Source organism: Miscanthus floridulus, chromosome 6, assembly GCF_019320115.1.
Source record: "Miscanthus floridulus cultivar M001 chromosome 6, ASM1932011v1, whole genome shotgun sequence".
In the NCBI taxonomy this organism is placed as follows: Eukaryota; Viridiplantae; Streptophyta; class Magnoliopsida; order Poales; family Poaceae; genus Miscanthus; species Miscanthus floridulus.
In genome coordinates, this window is record NC_089585.1 from 103,491,825 (window position 1) to 103,509,673 (window position 17,849).

At 46.4% G+C, this 17,849-nt stretch overlaps 2 protein-coding genes across 2 annotated transcripts; one reads left to right on the forward strand and one right to left on the reverse strand.

Moving 5' to 3' along the window:
- Positions 1-8,281: 8,281 nt before the first annotated feature.
- Positions 8,282-12,298, reverse strand: LOC136456455 (protein PLASTID MOVEMENT IMPAIRED 1-RELATED 1-like). Its single transcript, XM_066456334.1, has 2 exons — positions 9,679-12,298; positions 8,282-9,587 (listed from the first exon to the last, which is right to left on the reverse strand). Exons 1-2 carry the CDS (start codon positions 12,144-12,146, stop codon positions 8,444-8,446), a joined length of 3,612 nt encoding a protein of 1,203 aa, XP_066312431.1. The 5' UTR covers positions 12,147-12,298; the 3' UTR covers positions 8,282-8,443.
- A 4,541-nt stretch (positions 12,299-16,839) lies between these two features.
- Positions 16,840-17,590, forward strand: LOC136458864 (uncharacterized). The gene has a single exon (XM_066458772.1). It carries the CDS (start codon positions 16,908-16,910, stop codon positions 17,412-17,414), a length of 507 nt encoding a protein of 168 aa, XP_066314869.1. The 5' UTR covers positions 16,840-16,907; the 3' UTR covers positions 17,415-17,590.
- Positions 17,591-17,849: the final 259 nt, after the last annotated feature.

Consider the following 17,849-nt stretch of genomic DNA (forward strand, 5'->3'; position numbering starts at 1 on the left):
CATGTTCATATGCTTTCTTGAACTTATCAACCGAATAATAGTCATCTATGTAGTCTTCCATACTTCTGTTGCGCATGGAATGGATGAAGCAGAGAGCATGAGTACATGTGAAAGGTCCTTGTTTGGTTTTGGTAATTGAGTGACAACTTAGGTGGACTAATTGTGTTTATGTGAGATATACAGGTGATTAGTCCACAGGTACATGTGTATGAGCAACATATGCCATGAAGGTGAAAATGGCTTGGAGATGTTGCAAAGCTCACACATGTGATGATGAAGGAGCTTAAATGCACATGAGACATGACATTGAGTCATGTGATCAAGGTGGAGAAGATCAAGACAAGACTTGGCTTGATGGACCGGTTGCAAGCGTGAAGGGCAAGTCGAAGGCTTTGGAGTGATGGACCGCGTGGCGGTGAAGCTTGAGCAAGACTTGGCGCCGATGGACGATGGCAACGGTGAAGAGCAAGTAAAGTCAAGATCGATGAACCAATATGATCATGTGATGATATGAAGTGGATCATATCATTGTTGATCGTGTTGGTGCATGTGTTGCGTCGACATTGAAGGAGATGGAATAGAATGCGCAAGGCAAAGGTATAACCTAGGGCATTTCATTTCACCGATCATAGGTGTGTAGAGAAGTTTATGACCGGGTTTAGGATAGATGGCCGTACTATCAAGAGAGGCAAACTTGTTTGCATATCGGTCATCTAGTGCCACTCGAGTGATCTAACTTTGCATTGTCGCTAGGATCGAGTGGCGTGGCAAGTTGAGTGGCTAACATCCTTTGGAAAATGATTGTGAAAATGCTAACACACATACACATGGTGGTGTACACTTGGTGGTGTTGGCACATTTATAAAGGAGGTTGTGTTTGCAGGGTTGAGATGGGTTTGGGTCCCTCTCTCCAATGAGCTAACCACCAAGAATTTGCATCCGGCGCAATAGAAAATAGGCATTCCATTTTCCCGAAAGCGCCGAATCCTGCCTCGGCGCTTTCGGGAAAATGGAATGCCTATTTTCTATTGCGCCGGATGCAAATTCTTGGTGGTTAGCTCATTGGAGCAAGGGTGAAGATGTTAGAAGTGAAAACGCGTTGGTCGCAAAGATGCTGGCATCGGTCAACTGACCGGACGCTGGATCTGAATGCACCGGACGCTGGCAGACTGTGTCCGGTCAGGCTGACGTACGATGACGCAGAAGCTGGTGTGTGATCGGACGCTGGCTGCGTCCGATCAAGTGTGACCGGACGCGTCCGGTCGAGGTCGGTACCTTACTGGAAATGACCGGACGCTGGGGGTTCAGTGTCTGGTCAGTTGAAAGCTGCTGCGTCCGGTCAAGTCAAGTGACCGTTGGAATCGGGACACGTGGTCGTTTGCGAGCGACCGGACGCTGAGGTCCAGCGTCCGGTCAACACTACCGGAGCGTCCGGTCGGCCCGACCGTTGCCCAGTGAAGGGGTAACGGCTAGTTTAGCCCTTGGGGCTATAAATAGAAGTGGCCTTCGGCCATGGCTAGTGCGGAGCACCTTGGGGGACTTTGTGTCCATGCTTGAGAGTGCTTAGGAGCCCTCCATCTCACACATACTTGATAGCGATCATCCGATTGTATGAGTGAGCGATTCTAGTGCGATTGCATCATGATGTTGCATCGAGTGGCACTAGGTGATCGAGTTGCAAGCCGGTGGCGCTTGTTACTCTTGGAGGTTGCCACCTCCTAGACGGCTTGGTGGTGGTCTCCGTCGAAGCGCGCAAGAAGCTTGTGCGGTGCTCCGGAGAAGTGCTTGTGAGGGGTACTTGTGCTCGCCCCGCGGGAGCCGCGAAGAGCAACTCTAGTAAAGCGTGTCATTGAGCTACCCTCACTTACGGGGTAGGTTCTTGCGGCGCCCGACGTGCGGGCTTAGCGGGTGATGCTAATTAGCCGCCGAACCACCAAGTGAGAGGTCGACACAACGGGGACTAGCGTGTTGGCAAATACGTGAACCTCGGGAGAAAAATCATCGTGTCAACCTCTGTTCTTCCCGTTGGTTTGCATCCCCGTTACACAAGCTTGCAATTACTTTCATATACATTGAGCTTGTGTTATTGCTTTAGTAATTAGTTAGTTTGTGTAGCTTGCTAATTATCTTCTTGCTTGTGTAGCATAGAAGTAGCTCCCTTGCGTGGCTAATTTGGTTTTAGTAACCTTGTTAGTCACATTGCTTAGTTTGTGTAGCTAAGTTTTTGCGCTCTCTAATTAGGCATTGGTTGTCTTGTTATTGAGCATTGCTAGTGAGCTTAGTTAGCTTTGTGCTTTTGCTTACTAGCATGTATAGGAGCTCCCTTGTTGCTTAAAGTACTAGTGGCATAGGTTTGTGTAACCTTGCTTCTAGAATTGGTTAGGTGAGCTCTAGCTAGCCCGGCACCTTTGTTGCATATTTGTTATCTTTGCAAGGTGCTAGAAAACATAGATAGAGGGGTGTAGTCTTGGCTAGACCGATAGTTATAATTCCGCACTTGTTTCGGTTAGCCGACGCGATTAATTTTAGAAAAGACTATTCACCCCCCCTCTAGTCCGCCATCTCGACCCTTCAACATGGCAATCCAGTAATCTGCCACCTTTGACAGCTGCATGATCTATTATCAAGGTCGACAGTATGCCTCCAGGTTTTTAGTTCCTTTGTAGTGCCTTGAATCTCAGCAGCGTTGTTGGGCCCCCTATGTATGGCATGCTGTAAATTCCTACTCATGGCATGCAGCTCTTTGGTGACATGAGGCAAGATCTTGTCTCTCAGCTTAAGTGACAGTGACCTCCTAAGGTCTTGTTTCTCCATGATCATTTGCCTGATCCTATCCAACAGAGGAATTAAAGCCAAGGACTTCTCATTCCTAATCCAACTGTTGAAGGTCTCTGCTATGTTGTTAGTAACATAGTCACATTTGCTTGCATGAGAGAACTTCCATCTACTCCATATGTGCTTGTGGTTGTCCTCTATCCAGTTCATTGCCCTTGGTGAAGCTTGCTTCATGATGTTGTAATGGTGATCAAAGTGCCTCTGGTTGTAAGTTCTGCTTGCTGGCCACAAATGTTTCTTGAACACTACTCCTCTATACCTCTTATTAAAATTCTTCACTAGATGCCTCATGCACTCTCTATGCTCTACTCCATTTGGGAAAATATATGTAACTCCCTTATCTATTCCTTTGCCTGCATCTGTGCATATGACCAGGCCTGGAGGAGTCCCAATTGCCACTTTAAGTTTCTCAAAAAACCATTTCCAATTTTCAGTAGTTTCAGACTCAAAGACACCATATGCCACTGGAAAAAGCCAGTTGTGTCCATCCACAGCTGAAGCAGAAGCTAACTGCCCTCTCCACCTCACAGTCAAAACTGTTGAGTCAACACCTAAGAAGGGTCTGCATCCATTCAAAAAACCGTCAACACAGCTCTTAAATGCAACAAACATCCTTGTGAACCTCCTCTTATTATCAGCCAGTATCCACTCAATGTCCACAATGCTACCAGGATTTGTCCTGTCCACCCCAGCCTTGAATCTAAAAACATCTTCAAAGCTGTCATCCCATTTTCCTTGAATTTGCTCTAGAGCCATTTGCAGTCCATCCCAGACAACATAGTATGAAAGTTGGATGTTGTACTTGTTCTGCAAATCCTTCCTTAGTTTACCAGCTTGAATTGTTGGTTCATCTTTCGGGATGGTAATGGCCCTGTCCCTCACCTAGACATTGGTAGCCATGCGGTTCTTCTCCAGTTGGGATGTGCTGGCACAAGTATGTTTTCCCAACTTCTTTATCTGACAAATAAAAGAAAGGCCAAGCATCAAACACATGTTGGGAAAAATAAGAACCAAAATGTAAGGAAATTTGAAAAAGAAATAAACTGACCTGCCAAGTCTTGCCATCTTGCAATTGAGAAGCATGTATCCTCCACTTGCACCTCTTCTTCTTGCTCTTGAATCCTTTGCAGTGCCCTCTATACCTTTTGGATTCACTGTAAGGAGCTGCAATTTCAAACTCTTTTAGCACAGCATATTGTCTAATAGCCCTCTTAAAGGTGTCCCCATCCTCAAATGTGACACCACATTCTATAGTTGGGTTTTCTAAGTTAGTAACATGCTCATTGATCTCACAACCGGCATCATCATCAACATACAAATCATCATGAACAAGAGAGTCAGAGTCAGTATCCCCCTCTGATGCTTGTTGATCTTGTTGTTTTGGCATATAATGGCCCTCATCATTGACCCCAACATACTCCTCAACATCTTCTTCCCATGAAACATCATCATCAGCATGCTTCTTCTTGCTTCTTCCTTGAGCAGGTGTGGATTTCTCAGCTGAGTCATCAGAGTTAGAAGAGTGAACACTGTCATCATCACTTTCTCCCCCACTAAGTGACTCCACATCGGCCTCACCTCCACCAGGCCCAACAGTTTCAACAATCTGATTGTTCTGCCCATCATCATGACCAAGCAGAGGGGGCAGCAATGGGAGAGCAACAGATGCACTGGCCTCATTATCCAAAGACACACTCTAACTATATGCAATAGGAATCATGTCATAAAAAATCACAAACAAAGGTAGCCGCCTTAGGTGCCAATAATTGTTAGCATCCATCAAAGCTGCATCTGAGGTCAAATTGGTATAGCATTGGGTGTTCTTATCGAAATATGTCAAATTGAAGCCCTGATTCTTCCCAATAGACACTTTGGCAGCTACATCCTTACTTAAATCAATCAGATTCAGAGTGTCCCTATCAACAATGAGCTGAAAATCTGCTACATTGTGAGCCACATTTCTACCGTCATCGCAAGCCTCATAGTAACATGGGACACGCACTGCTATGCGTAATGCAGAACTACTGTCCATCCTAAAACATGGACAAGAACAAGAAATCATGAAACCCTAGCTTCGGATGCGCAAATCGACCCCCAAGTTCACTGCAACCCTATTAACCAACCCCAGATCGAAAAGTGGAAGAAGATAAGAGTGCATACCCCTCAGGAACCCATGACAGATTCACTCCCTTGGACGGTGAATCTATGCTCGGGCGGAGCCGCTTCGATTTCGCCGGCGAAGCCATCTTCATGCATCCATGGCACGCCGACTGTGGGGAAGAGACGGCGGTGTGGGCGGCAGGAGATGGCGGCGTGGGTGGCTGGAGACGGCGGCGCTGCGGGAGACTGGAGACGCCGGCGCTGCGAGAAACTGGAGACGCCACCGGCTAGGGTTGGATAGAGCACAGGGTCTAGTTCGACGTGGTCCGGCTCGACCAACAGGGTCTGGTTCGACCAAGGGCCAACGCTGGTCATTTTGGAATGTTTCTCTCTCCCGATTGCTGTTTTTCTTATTTTAATGGAGGCGGTGTCCACTAGCAAACATTCACGATTTCATAATGGTACTCAGCAAAAGCAAGTGTTGGCGGTGTGTTGCAGCCAATTTGCTGTTTTCGCGATGTCCCACAACAAAAATTGCCTATTATATATCTTCCTTCCACAAAGGAAATAAATATTGCAGCTTATCAGGACGACGAACTAGTTCTTATTCTCGTGGACCACACGTGCATGACATTCCGTTTTGAATATGTATGATGAACTTATTGACAGTGGGCTGTACTGTATTTCGTCGTATATTCTGGGATGTACAAATAAAAAATGAACAAAACATAATCTAACTAATCAACGGGGTAGGTTTAAGCTAGTTTACCGAAAACGGCGTAAGCAAACTCTCCTGATCAATTCCAGATCTCTCGAGCATTTCGACGGGAAAGCGCATACATGATTATGACGGCTTGCTTGCTTGCAGCAAATGGAAGAGCTAAGCTAGCACGCGTCGTAACACAACTCGTCTCCACGGCCCGATCAGCTCAGCTGTACCTGTCCGCGCGCGGTACTCGCCTGTCATGGACCCCGGTGCGGATGAAAATATTGGCCGCATCCTCATCCTTCCAGCTCAAACGCGGCACGTTTGTTTCGTTCGTTGGATGGTGGAACAGTGAACAAGACTGGCAGCAGTTGCACGACAGGCCAGGCATTTTAGGACTCCTCTGCCCTGTAAAAAAATCCGGTGCTGCCGTCAGCAACTTCTTGTTATGGTACCCCGGCCGGGCGCGGCCGGCGTGTACATACAGTTACTATCGGTGTAGTTGCCAAGGTCGTGCAGGTACGTTTTCGCCACGACCTGTCCACCGCCTTCGCCACAGTTTTCTTGGTCCAAGACGTGATGAGGTAGTAGTAGGCAACTAGGCATCGGCCAGCAGGGGCAGCATGGTTGCAGGCTGCAGCATTGCCGTCCCAGCACTAGCTCCCGGGTTTTCAACAGCTGCAGGCCGTGCTTGCCACAACATGCGCACCCTAACGAACGAACGAACGCAACGCACGATCCACAGGACCGAGTAGGTTCGGAGTATAACAAACCAGACGGGATGCTTGCTGTTCCGGCGGATGCGACGACGGGTACCCTCAGAGTTTGAAACGGCTAGAGGAAAACAGGGGCGCGGACGGACTGGTGGGTACGTGTCGGTGTCCGTTCAAGCCCGACCGCTAGCTCATGGGTTCCTACTGGTTTTCGGTGTACGCCTCACTCTTTCACTGGTACGCCGTGGGGGAAAACTGGCTGGCGGAGAAGGTAAGAAATCAACCGCCACCGGCCACCGCGATGCGATGATGGCGGCGTCGCGCGAGTGCAACCACCGCCGCGTCCTTGTGGCTGGCGTGCCGTCCATTTCAATACACATTAATTTAAGTCTGGGAGATGGTCGCTGAAACTGTAAGAAAAGAAAACAGATTGGAACAGTGTTTTCTCTCTCGTAACAAATTCACTCTCTCGTAACAAATCGGCTTCAGCCGGCTTATCAGCCACAGAAACCATCAGCCGAACAGCTTCTGGAATTCTCCACGGATTGTATTAGGATCCCGGAAAGGTTTTATCTTGACACTTTCAGGATCCAGAAAAGGTCCAGGCTTCGGTTGTCTCCGGCTTTTGAACGAGATTAAAATATCGCATTTCTTGGTTTTTAGAATACTGGAAGTGGTAAGATACCATGCTGGCTGATGGTTATCCTTGCTTGCAGATCTGCAAGCTGAAATTGTCACCCTCCTATCAGATGCCAGCAAAACTATGCTCTCAGGCAAGCAAGATGCTCACGGTTACCGCTTACTACCACTTATACCAGCCAGGCAGCCAGTAAACGAGAAAGCCGCGGCCGAGTTGGCTTGGATCCAGCGCACCACTGGCACCCGCGCCATGGTCTCATATGCGCAGCGCAGCTGACCAACGAACGCAACTACCACCAACCAGCTTTTGTTCCGGACTTCCGGTGCACCGTAGTTTGAACTGGGCAGCTGGGCTACTGCTTATGCTTACGCTGCTCAAGTTGTGCACACAAAAATTGAACAAAAGAAATCCAGGCAGAACAAGACGGGAGGCTGGCGTTTCCTGTCAAAAACGAGGGCTCCGTTACCTGCTTCTCTGGTTTCGTCGTTTGGATGGACAATAATCAAGCGCCCCCTGGATGAGATCACGAGAACAGATTCCAGCGATTTTCTTTTGCCCCTGTGCCGAATGATGATTTGATGAACTGTCAATCGAGACAGGACCCGCAAATTCCTTAGACAAAGTTTGCGTCCAAGGTCCAACCAACGAAGCTTTTATGGGACCATGGGGACCCTCGTAGATAGAATCATCATAGCCACGGGGAGTCAATGAACTCTTGCTAACCTGCCCAGAAAGCTCCATGATGCAACGCTGCCAATCTGTAAAAGGTGGTGATTCATGAAACGGTTAAAGAAGATGAGATGTAATTCATGCGATGGTAAAAAGAAGATTAAAAGATCACAGGGTTCCCTTATCAGTGTAGCATTCAAAGAAACTGACGCCCATTTTACACTTGTAATAATGTAAAATAAATAAAAGGGCCTTTCTTGAGTCATAACACGCGTGCCCACCCCCAGAGCTTCTGGCTTTCTGTGGCAGGCCGGCATTCATGTTTCTGTAGGAAAAACATCGATGAAAATAGTGACAAGGTAAATCCGAACAAACTGATCTCACAGTTTGTTGTGCTCATCTTTATACACAACAGAAATTGATATAAGATGATCACACCAAGCTATGGACGAATGATTAACAAGATAACAAGAGATGTATGACGGCTATGGCAGCCTGCAAAGGAAGACGGTGTCTCACCTTCAGAGGCAGAAGCCGCTCTAATTGTGACAAGAGAAACACCAGTTTCTCTGTATGGTTCTCACGAGACTACGGAAGGAACACCAAAAACAAACTATGCAGCATATGAAAACTGATTCTATGCAAGAGAACTCAATGTACATGACATGATTCCACAATCCACTAGGAACATTCCCAGCAAGGTCCAATTGCAGATAAGTAAGCCCCCTTCTAAGGAGATAGACCAACCTTCCTGGCACTAGCTACTGAATCGCCAAGCCATCACCGAAATCTCTTGTCCTTTTGAAGCATGATATTTGGGTTCCGTGAATGACTCTTGTTCCCTGTTAGCTCGCCCCACCTGGTCCCTGCTCCATGAACACGCGAAGAAATGCTCCAGAGGGTGTCTCCTGCCTGACCAGCCGCCTCTTTGGTTGGCTTCACGATAGCTTTGGATTTCATCAGAGGATGCTTGTTTCCCTTGCCCATGCCAGCTGCAAGCAACCATCTAGAGCCAGATTGCTGCTGCGTTTGATTGCCCCATGGTTTCATCTTCTCAGGTTCGCTCTTGAAACCAGCAACATGCACTTCTGTAACCTTGAATTGGGGAATGGGATCCTCTAATTCCTCAGCCTTCTCTTCCGTAACCAATGCCTTATCTGGAACCTCTTCGGTCTTGGGTTCTTCATCATCCTGCTCGCTGTTGCCTTTGTCTAAGACAGTACTGTAGATTTTGGGCTTTGGGGGTACAAAAACCCTTTCAACTTGAATTAATGCCAGCATTGGTGTGCCCACTGGCTCGTAGTTGCGTAGTGGGTCACGCAGTTGAACCATGAGAGCAACCGTAAAGTTATTCCCTAACAAGCCCCATCTTCTACCAGATCTCCTGCTCTTTCTGTCTCCATTCCGGTTTTCAGCAACTAACTCCATAGATTTTGCATGGTGAGCAGCAAGTATCTTCGATGTCCGGTCACTGTATTGTTCTTCTTCGTCCACTACCCCAGAATCAAGCCTCATCCACTCATCTAGAGTGATTGACAAGCCCATTAATCCATCAACTTCTTCTCCACTTTGCTTAACATCCAGAAGTTGCAAACCTGCAGTTCCCTCTAAACCAATGGACAAGGTATTCTCTGCACACTTTCCTTGCAGAGATGAAAATTCCCCAATAGGCTTCGCACTGATATTGGAGGGTGCATCTTCTTCTGACATGCCAGATTGTATCCTCAAACCCTCGATGGAAAGGGCTTCAATCTTTTCCATAGCTAATGGTGCAAGGTCCTCAAGTGAAACATACTCTGAAGCATTCTCCCCACCCAAGGATGATGAAAGATCAGCGCACCGACCTTTCTTCTTCTTAGCAGAGGGAGCATTTCCACCCGCTCCTACCAAAGCATCGATGCTATGATAGTCCAATGCATCATATCTGCATTGATAAAAGAGAAAAAAACCTTTAAGCAAGGCATAGGATAAAGAAGGAAAAAGCACAAACAAGCATGAAAAGGAAGATAACAAACCTTTCAGTAGACTCCAGAGCTGGAGCAGCTTCCCAGGCAATCTGCTGCATCATTTTACCATTAACATCTTCCAAGGGCATAAGTTTGTTTGCCTGCATTGATAACTTCTCAATTCCAACTGATGCCAGACCATGCAATATATCCATAATCCCAGATCCCATCTCTGCCGGCAATACAATCGGAGAAGAAGCCTGCATAACCAAGCTGCAGTTGTTCTTTGCATTTTTGAACAGGGCTGGGTTCATTGATCGCAGAAATCCTCCATCTTTGGTCTGGATAAATGGGCCTAAACCTTCGGCCAACGGCGGTAGCTCCAGGGGCTGCTCAGGTGGGAGGTTAATGGGGCTACCAAACCCACTTCTACTTTCAGGTGGAGAAGATTGGAAAGACTTCTCGTTTAGCCCAAATTGACGCATTAAAGCCTCAGTTTCTTCGTCTTCCAGTGACTTAGCTCGAAATTTGGTATCTATGGGTTGGCTTCCATTCTGAAGCTCGAGCTCAGCTTCATGTATCATTGCAGAGAGATCGAAATCCTCCACAACATCCTCACAAATAGGTCCTTCAATCCTGTCTTCAAAGTCCAAACCAAGAATAGCGTTGCCAGATGCTAGCGCTTCCTTTTCAAACTGCTTCCATAGTCGTTCTCTCGGTGACTCGGAATCACTATCTGAGGGTTGCCCAAATGGGCTATGCTCTATGCCAAGCATATCCAAGAACTCATTAGCAACAGAATCTGTTGAAACATCCATGCTGCGCGATCTGCCCTTCCTGCTGGCAGACTTGTAACTATCAGTCACTCCTGTGCAGCTCAATCGCCTAGAATGCTTATCTTCTACAACTGGTGATTCAAATTCCTCAGGCTCAGCAACTGAGAGCTCGTTCAAAATACATTCCAGGTCCTCCAGTTCTGCATATGCTCCAAACTGACCCTCTGCTTCCCGAGCAACAGTAGGCAGTGAAGCGGCTTTGATTATTCCATCCTCTTTGTCTTCCACATTCTCCCTTTGAACAGCAACATCACTGACTGCCACCTCAGTCTTCACTCCAACAATCTGATCTTCAGCGACATCACCGCTTATTAGCACAGGCTTGAATGATCCCTCTTCGTCAATTTTAAACCCTGAATCCTCATTTTGATCAGCAGCATAGCTGGTTTCCACATGTTTGAGCCTTTGTGGGTCCTCAGTCTTCACTCCAACAGTCTGATCTTCAGCGACATCACCGCTTATTAGCACAGGCTTGAATGATCCCTCTTCGTCAATTTTAAACCCTGAATCCTCATTTTGATCAGCAGCATAGCTGGTTTCCACATGTTTCAGCCTTTGTGGGTCATCTGGAGCAACCTCAACTCCATGCTCAACAACATTGAACTCCACCGTGCCCCAATCGCCATCTGGACACACCGAGTCCCCCTTCTTAACCTCTACAGATGTGCAGTGCTTTGCCTCCGGAGAACCCTCCGTGCAGTCCAGCGCTGCCACCTCCTCCTTCCTCGCATCAGGACCCCCGTCACCAACAAAAGGCAGCGACCTGGCAGACCTTAAGCTGGGCAGCACCTCGTGGAGCACCCTCACGTCCCTGCTCCGCGCCGGCACAGGCGTCGGCGCCTGCACCGACACCGGCCGCGCCATGGACCCGCGCCGCAGCCCCGCCACTTCCCCGGCCTTGTGCTGCTCGCTGGCGCCGCCGCCCGCGAGGAGCGAGCAAGAGAAGGTTACGTTAAGCCGCGCGCCGCGGGCGAGGCCGGACAGCCGGAAGCTGGTGCTCCACTTGCCGAAGCCGGATTCGCCGCCGTCCTCGAGATCGTCGAACGAGAGCGGGAGCAGGCGGGTGAGGTCGACCTCGTGCTTACCGAGCTCGAGAGTGGAGGCGGCGACGGAGACAGCAAAGGCGCGGGGCTCGTACTTGACCACGGCCTTTGCGCCGCGGGAGAAGTAGACCGGGGACCGCAGCTTGAGCGCCTCCTCGAACGCGGCGGCGCCGAGGGCGGCCGGGACGGAGAGGGTGGAGGCGGACACGGACATCCGGCAGAACTGGACGGAGACCGCGGACCCATCGAGCGCAGCGGGGAGGCCGTCGACGGAGTGCACGTGCAGCGCGAACGCGCAGTCGAGGCGGCGACGGCCCAGGTGCGAGATGGCGGTCAGGGACTTCTTCCAGAAGGAGGACGAGGACGAGGACGAGGACGAGGAAGAGGAAGTGGAAGTGGAAGCGGAGGAGGAGTTGGCGGTGGACGGCAGGAGCTTGCGCGACGAGGAGGTGGAGAAGGAGGGCTTGAGCCGGGGCTTGTGGCGCGGCTGCTCGGTGGCGGCGGGGGATGGGGAGGGGAGCGGTAGGGAGCGGCGGCGGCGGGCGGAGGGGTCGAGGGAGAGCGCCTTGTGGAGCGTGACGATGTCGCGGGCGAGGGCGGCGTCGCCCGCGTCGCCCCCGCGGTGGTCGCCGCCGCCGTGGGGGAAGCGAGACGACATAGCTGGCGGCGTTTGGGCTTGGGATGGGTCCGGCTTGGGGATTTTCGTGAGGCGATTTGAAGAGGGCGGCGCGGCCGGCGACGTGGGGAAGGCACACAGACACAGACGGGGAGCGGAGCGGAGCCGGGGATGCGTTGCTTTGGTGGTGCGTTTTGTTTCGTTGTCAAGCCCTTTAGTTCGCGAAACGTTAGAAATTTAGCTACAGTAGCATTTTCGTTTTTATTTGTTAATTAGTGTTCAATCATGGACTAATTAGGCTCAAAACGTTCGTCTCGCAATTTTCAACCAAGCTGTGTAATTAGTTTTTTTTCCGTCTACATTTAATGTTCCATGCACGTATCGCAAGATTCGATGTGACGAGTACTGTAGCACTTTTTGAGAAAACTTTTCGCGAACTAAACAAGGGCCAGTTAGGTTTAAAAAAAATCGCCTCTTAAATTAGTCGTAATCTATATAATTAATTATTTTTTAATTTATATTTAATATTATATATATGTGTCTAAATATTCGATGAAATATGGACTAAATTTTAGGAGAGAAACTAATCAAGGTCGTAGGGAAACATTGATGCCAAAATTGCGGGACCAGCATACATCAATCAATCAAAGAGCGTTACTAGAAACAAATCATGCATCTCCATGAAATTTGTAAACAATGGCCTTATTTGCCTAACTGTGCCTGTTGACATGAATCATCAGTCATCAGGTAGTCCATCCGTCCTGTAATATAGTATATTTTAGCATTCAAAATTTTTCCTCAAATATAATGCATTCTAGAGGACAAAACTTAATTTTACATTAAATACTTTCTATTTATCAACCAATCATCATTAACCATATTAATAATAGCGTCTGATTAGGAAATAAAATAAAGATATATATGTCTTTTATGTTCTCTTTTAATTTATCTTAAAATTCATAGAATGCAATATATTATAGGAGAGAGACTATGCTTAACCGAATTTATTTTGCCATTAAATATGCTGATGACATGCAACATAGCATGTTTTTACTAGGGATTCGGCAGTGTGACCTACATAAAAGACAAATGATAGTTCTTTCTCAGCTCGCAAAGCATATTCGTTTCGACTTATTCGCTCGTATCTGGCTTATAATTCACGGCATAAACAGTGTTTTCTCTCACACCAAACCAGCCAGTAGTATTTTCAGCCATGACTTATAAGCCAATTCAGCCGAAAGAAACGGCCTGTTTGTTGTTAGTGTCATTTTCGACGGATGCTGCTATAGGTGTGAGTCAACATCAGGGAGTAGATGGAGGTTGCAGCAGACACTCGTTCCTGTCAACACATATGCGTGCTAGACTAGATGGGGAGCCTTTGAAACAGCATTCCTTTTTCATCATCCGCGACAGAATTCCTTTTACCGAGTTTCCATGCTAATTAGTTCGTGGCATTATGGTCTTGTTCGTGTGCCTTTAAAACTGACTAGATCCGTTTCTTTTTTCATCTAGAACAGACTCATTCAAATTCGAACAGACTCCTCCAAATTTTGTCCAAGTTCATCATCCGCGACAGAATTCCTTTTACCGAGCTTCCATGCTAATTAGTTCGTGGCATTATGGTCTTGTTCGTGTGCCTTTAAAACTAACTAGATCCGTTTCTTTTTTCATCTAGAACAGACTCATTCAAATTCGAACAGACTCCTCCAAATTTTGTCCAAGCGAACGGGACCTATGGCAGGATACGTGCGAGTGCGACGAACTCAAGTACACAGCCCTGAGCCTGGGCACGCGGCACGTCCCTCGTGTCATCCGGACAAGCCGTTATGAACCACTTTTTGAGCCAGTCATAATTAAACACCGTCACCTATAGGATTTATATGAAACGACAAAGAAAAATGAATGGAAAAATATAATAGAATAATTCAACCACTCCGCAACAACTCACACAAGAAGTCACGTGCCCCTCTGTACATATCCAACCACTCTGATTCCTTTAGGCAAGCTAACTGAAGACGGTCTTATTTAGTTCCATCAACTTTGCACCTCCAAATTTGGTATAGTGCAAGATTCTCTATCACATCACATCACATCAAATCTTTAAACACATGCATGAAGTATTAAATATAGGTAAAAAAAATAACTAATTACATAGTTTGGTTGTACTTTGGGAGACGAATGTTTTGAGCATAATTAGTCAACGGTTGTACCGGGCAACTAAACAGTACCGGGCAACTAAACACACCCACGATCAACTTGGAGACAAAAAAAAAAGAACGGATAAAAGGAAGGACATACTGAGACAGATCTACAGAATAGAATCAACGATGAAGACAAAGAGAAAAGCTCGACGAGACATACAAATGGGCAAAAAAAAAAAAACAAAAACAAATTGAGCCCACATGACAAACGGCAACAAACTAAGGGTGGATGAAAACATAAATACCCATCACCCGGATGATGGATAGAAATTTCGTTGGAGTAGTACTCCGTACATATTTTGGAGACACAATCACACGACAGGCCTTGAAAAGTCAACATCAAGATCAATTGGCGAGGCTCCGGAGCGGCCAGTTTGAATTTGAATGCTGTGAGGCGCATCATTGCTACTCCGTGCTCGGCTCGAGATGGTGTGCTATTGTGGGCCAACACAATCCATGCATGTTTTTTTCCTGGGTTTCAGTTGTCACCTTTTTGATAAACGGCCCACCTACGCTGAGATTCCCGTTCCTGCATTAAAGTCCATATTAGATCTCTCAACTTTTAAGAAACTCCGCTTTTCCTTCCGAACTTAAAACCGGGTAAACCACCTCTCTAAACTTTTAAAACTGTTCGTTTTACCTCCTGATTGGATATAAGCGGTTTTCAAAGGCGGTTTTGTCTTTTTTTTTTATTTTTTTTGGATGAATCTTTAAAAAATCATAGTAAATCATAGAAAAATCCTAAAATGGGAAATCTAATTTTATTGGACTCCACATGAGTAGATCTACACATTGAACATATAATATGATATGCTTTAGTACAAATTTTTTGTTGTAGTTTTAGATCTATGCTTTTATGTAATTAATTCATAGCTGCAGTTTTTATGGTCCAATTATGGTGAAATTTTTATGGTGGGATAATTATTGTATGCTTGAACTGTAGTAAAATTTTCATACTGATTGGATCATGCATGACTTAGTTATAGATTTATAAATATTTTTTAACAAGCATACACTTAAATAAATCTATAATTAAGTTATACATGATCCCATGAGTATGAAATTTTTACTACAGTTTAAGCATATAATTAAAATCCATATAGATAAATCTGATTAAAATCCAAGAAAAAATCAAGTTCAAACCTACTAATATAAAATAAATAATGTCTAATCCAACTTTTTTCAACGTACATCTCCAAATTAGGACACATGAAAAAATTTAAAATATAAAAAATAATATTCTATCTAGATTCTTCCATCGTCTTCTTTCCTAGTGGCTTTTCTTGATGCACAACATAGTTATGTTAAACATTGAAACCAAATTTTAGTCCTTATGCTGAATTTAACAATCAACCCTAAAATATTAGACATGTCGCAAGATTCAACATTCTAAAACTAGTCCGAAACACATCTGAAACGATGAAAGAGCATTGATGGCTGCATCGTCGGAAGGTTTTGCAGCTCAAAATTGTAATTTTGTGGCGAAGGAGAATACAATTATCTCTAGTAGACTAGATCTCGATGAGGGTAGGAGTAACATATATGTACAGACAGCGGAGAGCCTTAGAGGGGTGGGAGTGAGGGACATATGGGGGAGAGTGGCAGACCAAGAGGAGCAGAGGTAAGGGACTGGAGGATTGGGAAGAGAGTGACAAATTGAGCTAAGGAGAAATAAATATCCTTACTTTAATACTGAATGTAAATATAGATAGGGACTAGTGGCCATGTACGTGCGATTAGGCTAGTGCTTTGAACCCTTCTCCTATTTCTTCTTCAATTCTTAACTATTTCTATTAGGGCCTATATGTCATGTATTAACATTCATACAAATACACATATGATTGGGTTTCTCAGAAAATATTTCTAGGTGATAATCAAGTCAAAGATCCATAAGAAGCAACTCACTTCATAATTAAGTTAGACTTAATTATATGAACCTTTGGCTATTTTCCTATGCACAACACCATTCATATTTTTTGTAGAAAAAAATTAAAAACTTGCAAATTTAGATGTGTGTGTTCTTTTTTTTTGGATCGTTACATATGCAAACAGCGAATCAACGCGCGGGCGTAAACTTTCACGTACGTCAGCGACGACTCAAGGTGCCAACTGGCAAGTCTTCTCTTTGTGCACACACTAAGGGTGCGTTTAGATCCAAAATTTTTTAGATTTTGGCTCACTGTAGCATTTCGTTTGTATTTAATAATTAATGTCTAATTATGGACTAATTAGGTTCAAAAGTTTCGTCTCGCGATTTCTCGGTCAACTGTGTAATTAGTTTTTTTTTCGTCTACATTTAGTACTCCATGCATGTGTCGTAAGATTTGATGTGACGGTTACTATGCAAAATTTTTTGGGAACTAAACGGGGACTAACTACTCCAGCAGAATGCAATGGAAATTTCCACCAGGATGCAAGGAAATTGTGGACGTGGGACAAAAGCGCGCGGCCAGTACCGATCACAAAGCTAAAGGAAATTTCATGGTGACCTCCTTTGATGGTTCTCTGCAAGCTAGAAACTCTCGCCCGACTCTATAAATGGATCCGTCCTAGCTGCTGGTAAGAACTCGCGCGAAGCAAAGCCTGGGCGAGAGGATACTTCATGGACTATGGCAAATCGCTCGTGAACAGTGAGCTCAAACTCTCCCTAAATCCTCCTCGCGCCGAAGACAACCCCACCCCCACCGGAGCCTCCTCCAATGGCGGAACGTCATCATGCGCCTCGGCCGTCGCCCTGTCCTTTCTCGGGCTCAACAGCGTGATAGCCATCTACCACTCGAGACACGATCCCCGGTCCATACTGTTTGTAACCGTCTCCTTCTTCTGCGTCGTCCTTCTCTTCCACCTGCTTGGTGTGTTCGAGAGATTGCCCCCGGAATCGCCCAGGAGGTTGCAGGTGAAGGCGGCAGTATGGGCCCTCACCACCACCCTGACGGTCATGTTTTCCGGCAGAGTTGCCCCGTTGATGCCCGCGCCTGTCGCCGCCGTCGTGTGGTCGATGGCCGCGGTGACCATCCTTGCGGGCTTCTACTTGTTCTTCGTATGCCCGGACGCCGCTTCCACCGCCGCCGCCGAGAAGCCGGCCTGCAAGGTTGTCGAAGGCCCGTAGATAGTTTCTGTGTGGACTCCCTCGGAGATTTCACGATTGAAGTATCTATGTACTATCAGACGTGGTGTAGAGTCTGGCTTTTGTATTTGTTACAAATATATATTGTAAGGAACGATCTCAACCCAACCACGTATTCGGACTTGTTCGTTATATTAGGCAATCCTCCAACGGTCAAAACAGAAGAAAAAAATTAGGTAGGGACCGTACGCACCCGTCATGTTGCGCACTTCCAATGAAAACGCGACATGTGGACATGCGAGCCGATCCATCTCTATCTCTATCTCTATCTCTATAACTAAAAATTTCCTACGGTCAACATCTACCCGGCAGGACGATAGGTCATGCGCCCTCGTGTCTACCTAGCAGGACAAGTACACGTGCGAAAAAAATTACCACACGCACTCCGTTCCATCGTGTGAAACAAAATTTCGACAC

Bases quoted from the DNA above. Each gene is read 5' to 3' on its own strand.
- LOC136456455 (XM_066456334.1), bottom strand. From the start codon at position 12,146: ATGTCGTCTCGCTTCCCCCACGGCGGCGGCGACCACCGCGGGGGCGAC. The intron at 9,588-9,678 runs GTTTGTTATCTT...TTATCAATGCAG, and splicing joins GCTCTGGAGTCTACTGAAAG to ATATGATGCATTGGACTATC.
- LOC136458864 (XM_066458772.1), top strand. From the start codon at position 16,908: ATGGACTATGGCAAATCGCTCGTGAACAGTGAGCTCAAACTCTCCCTA.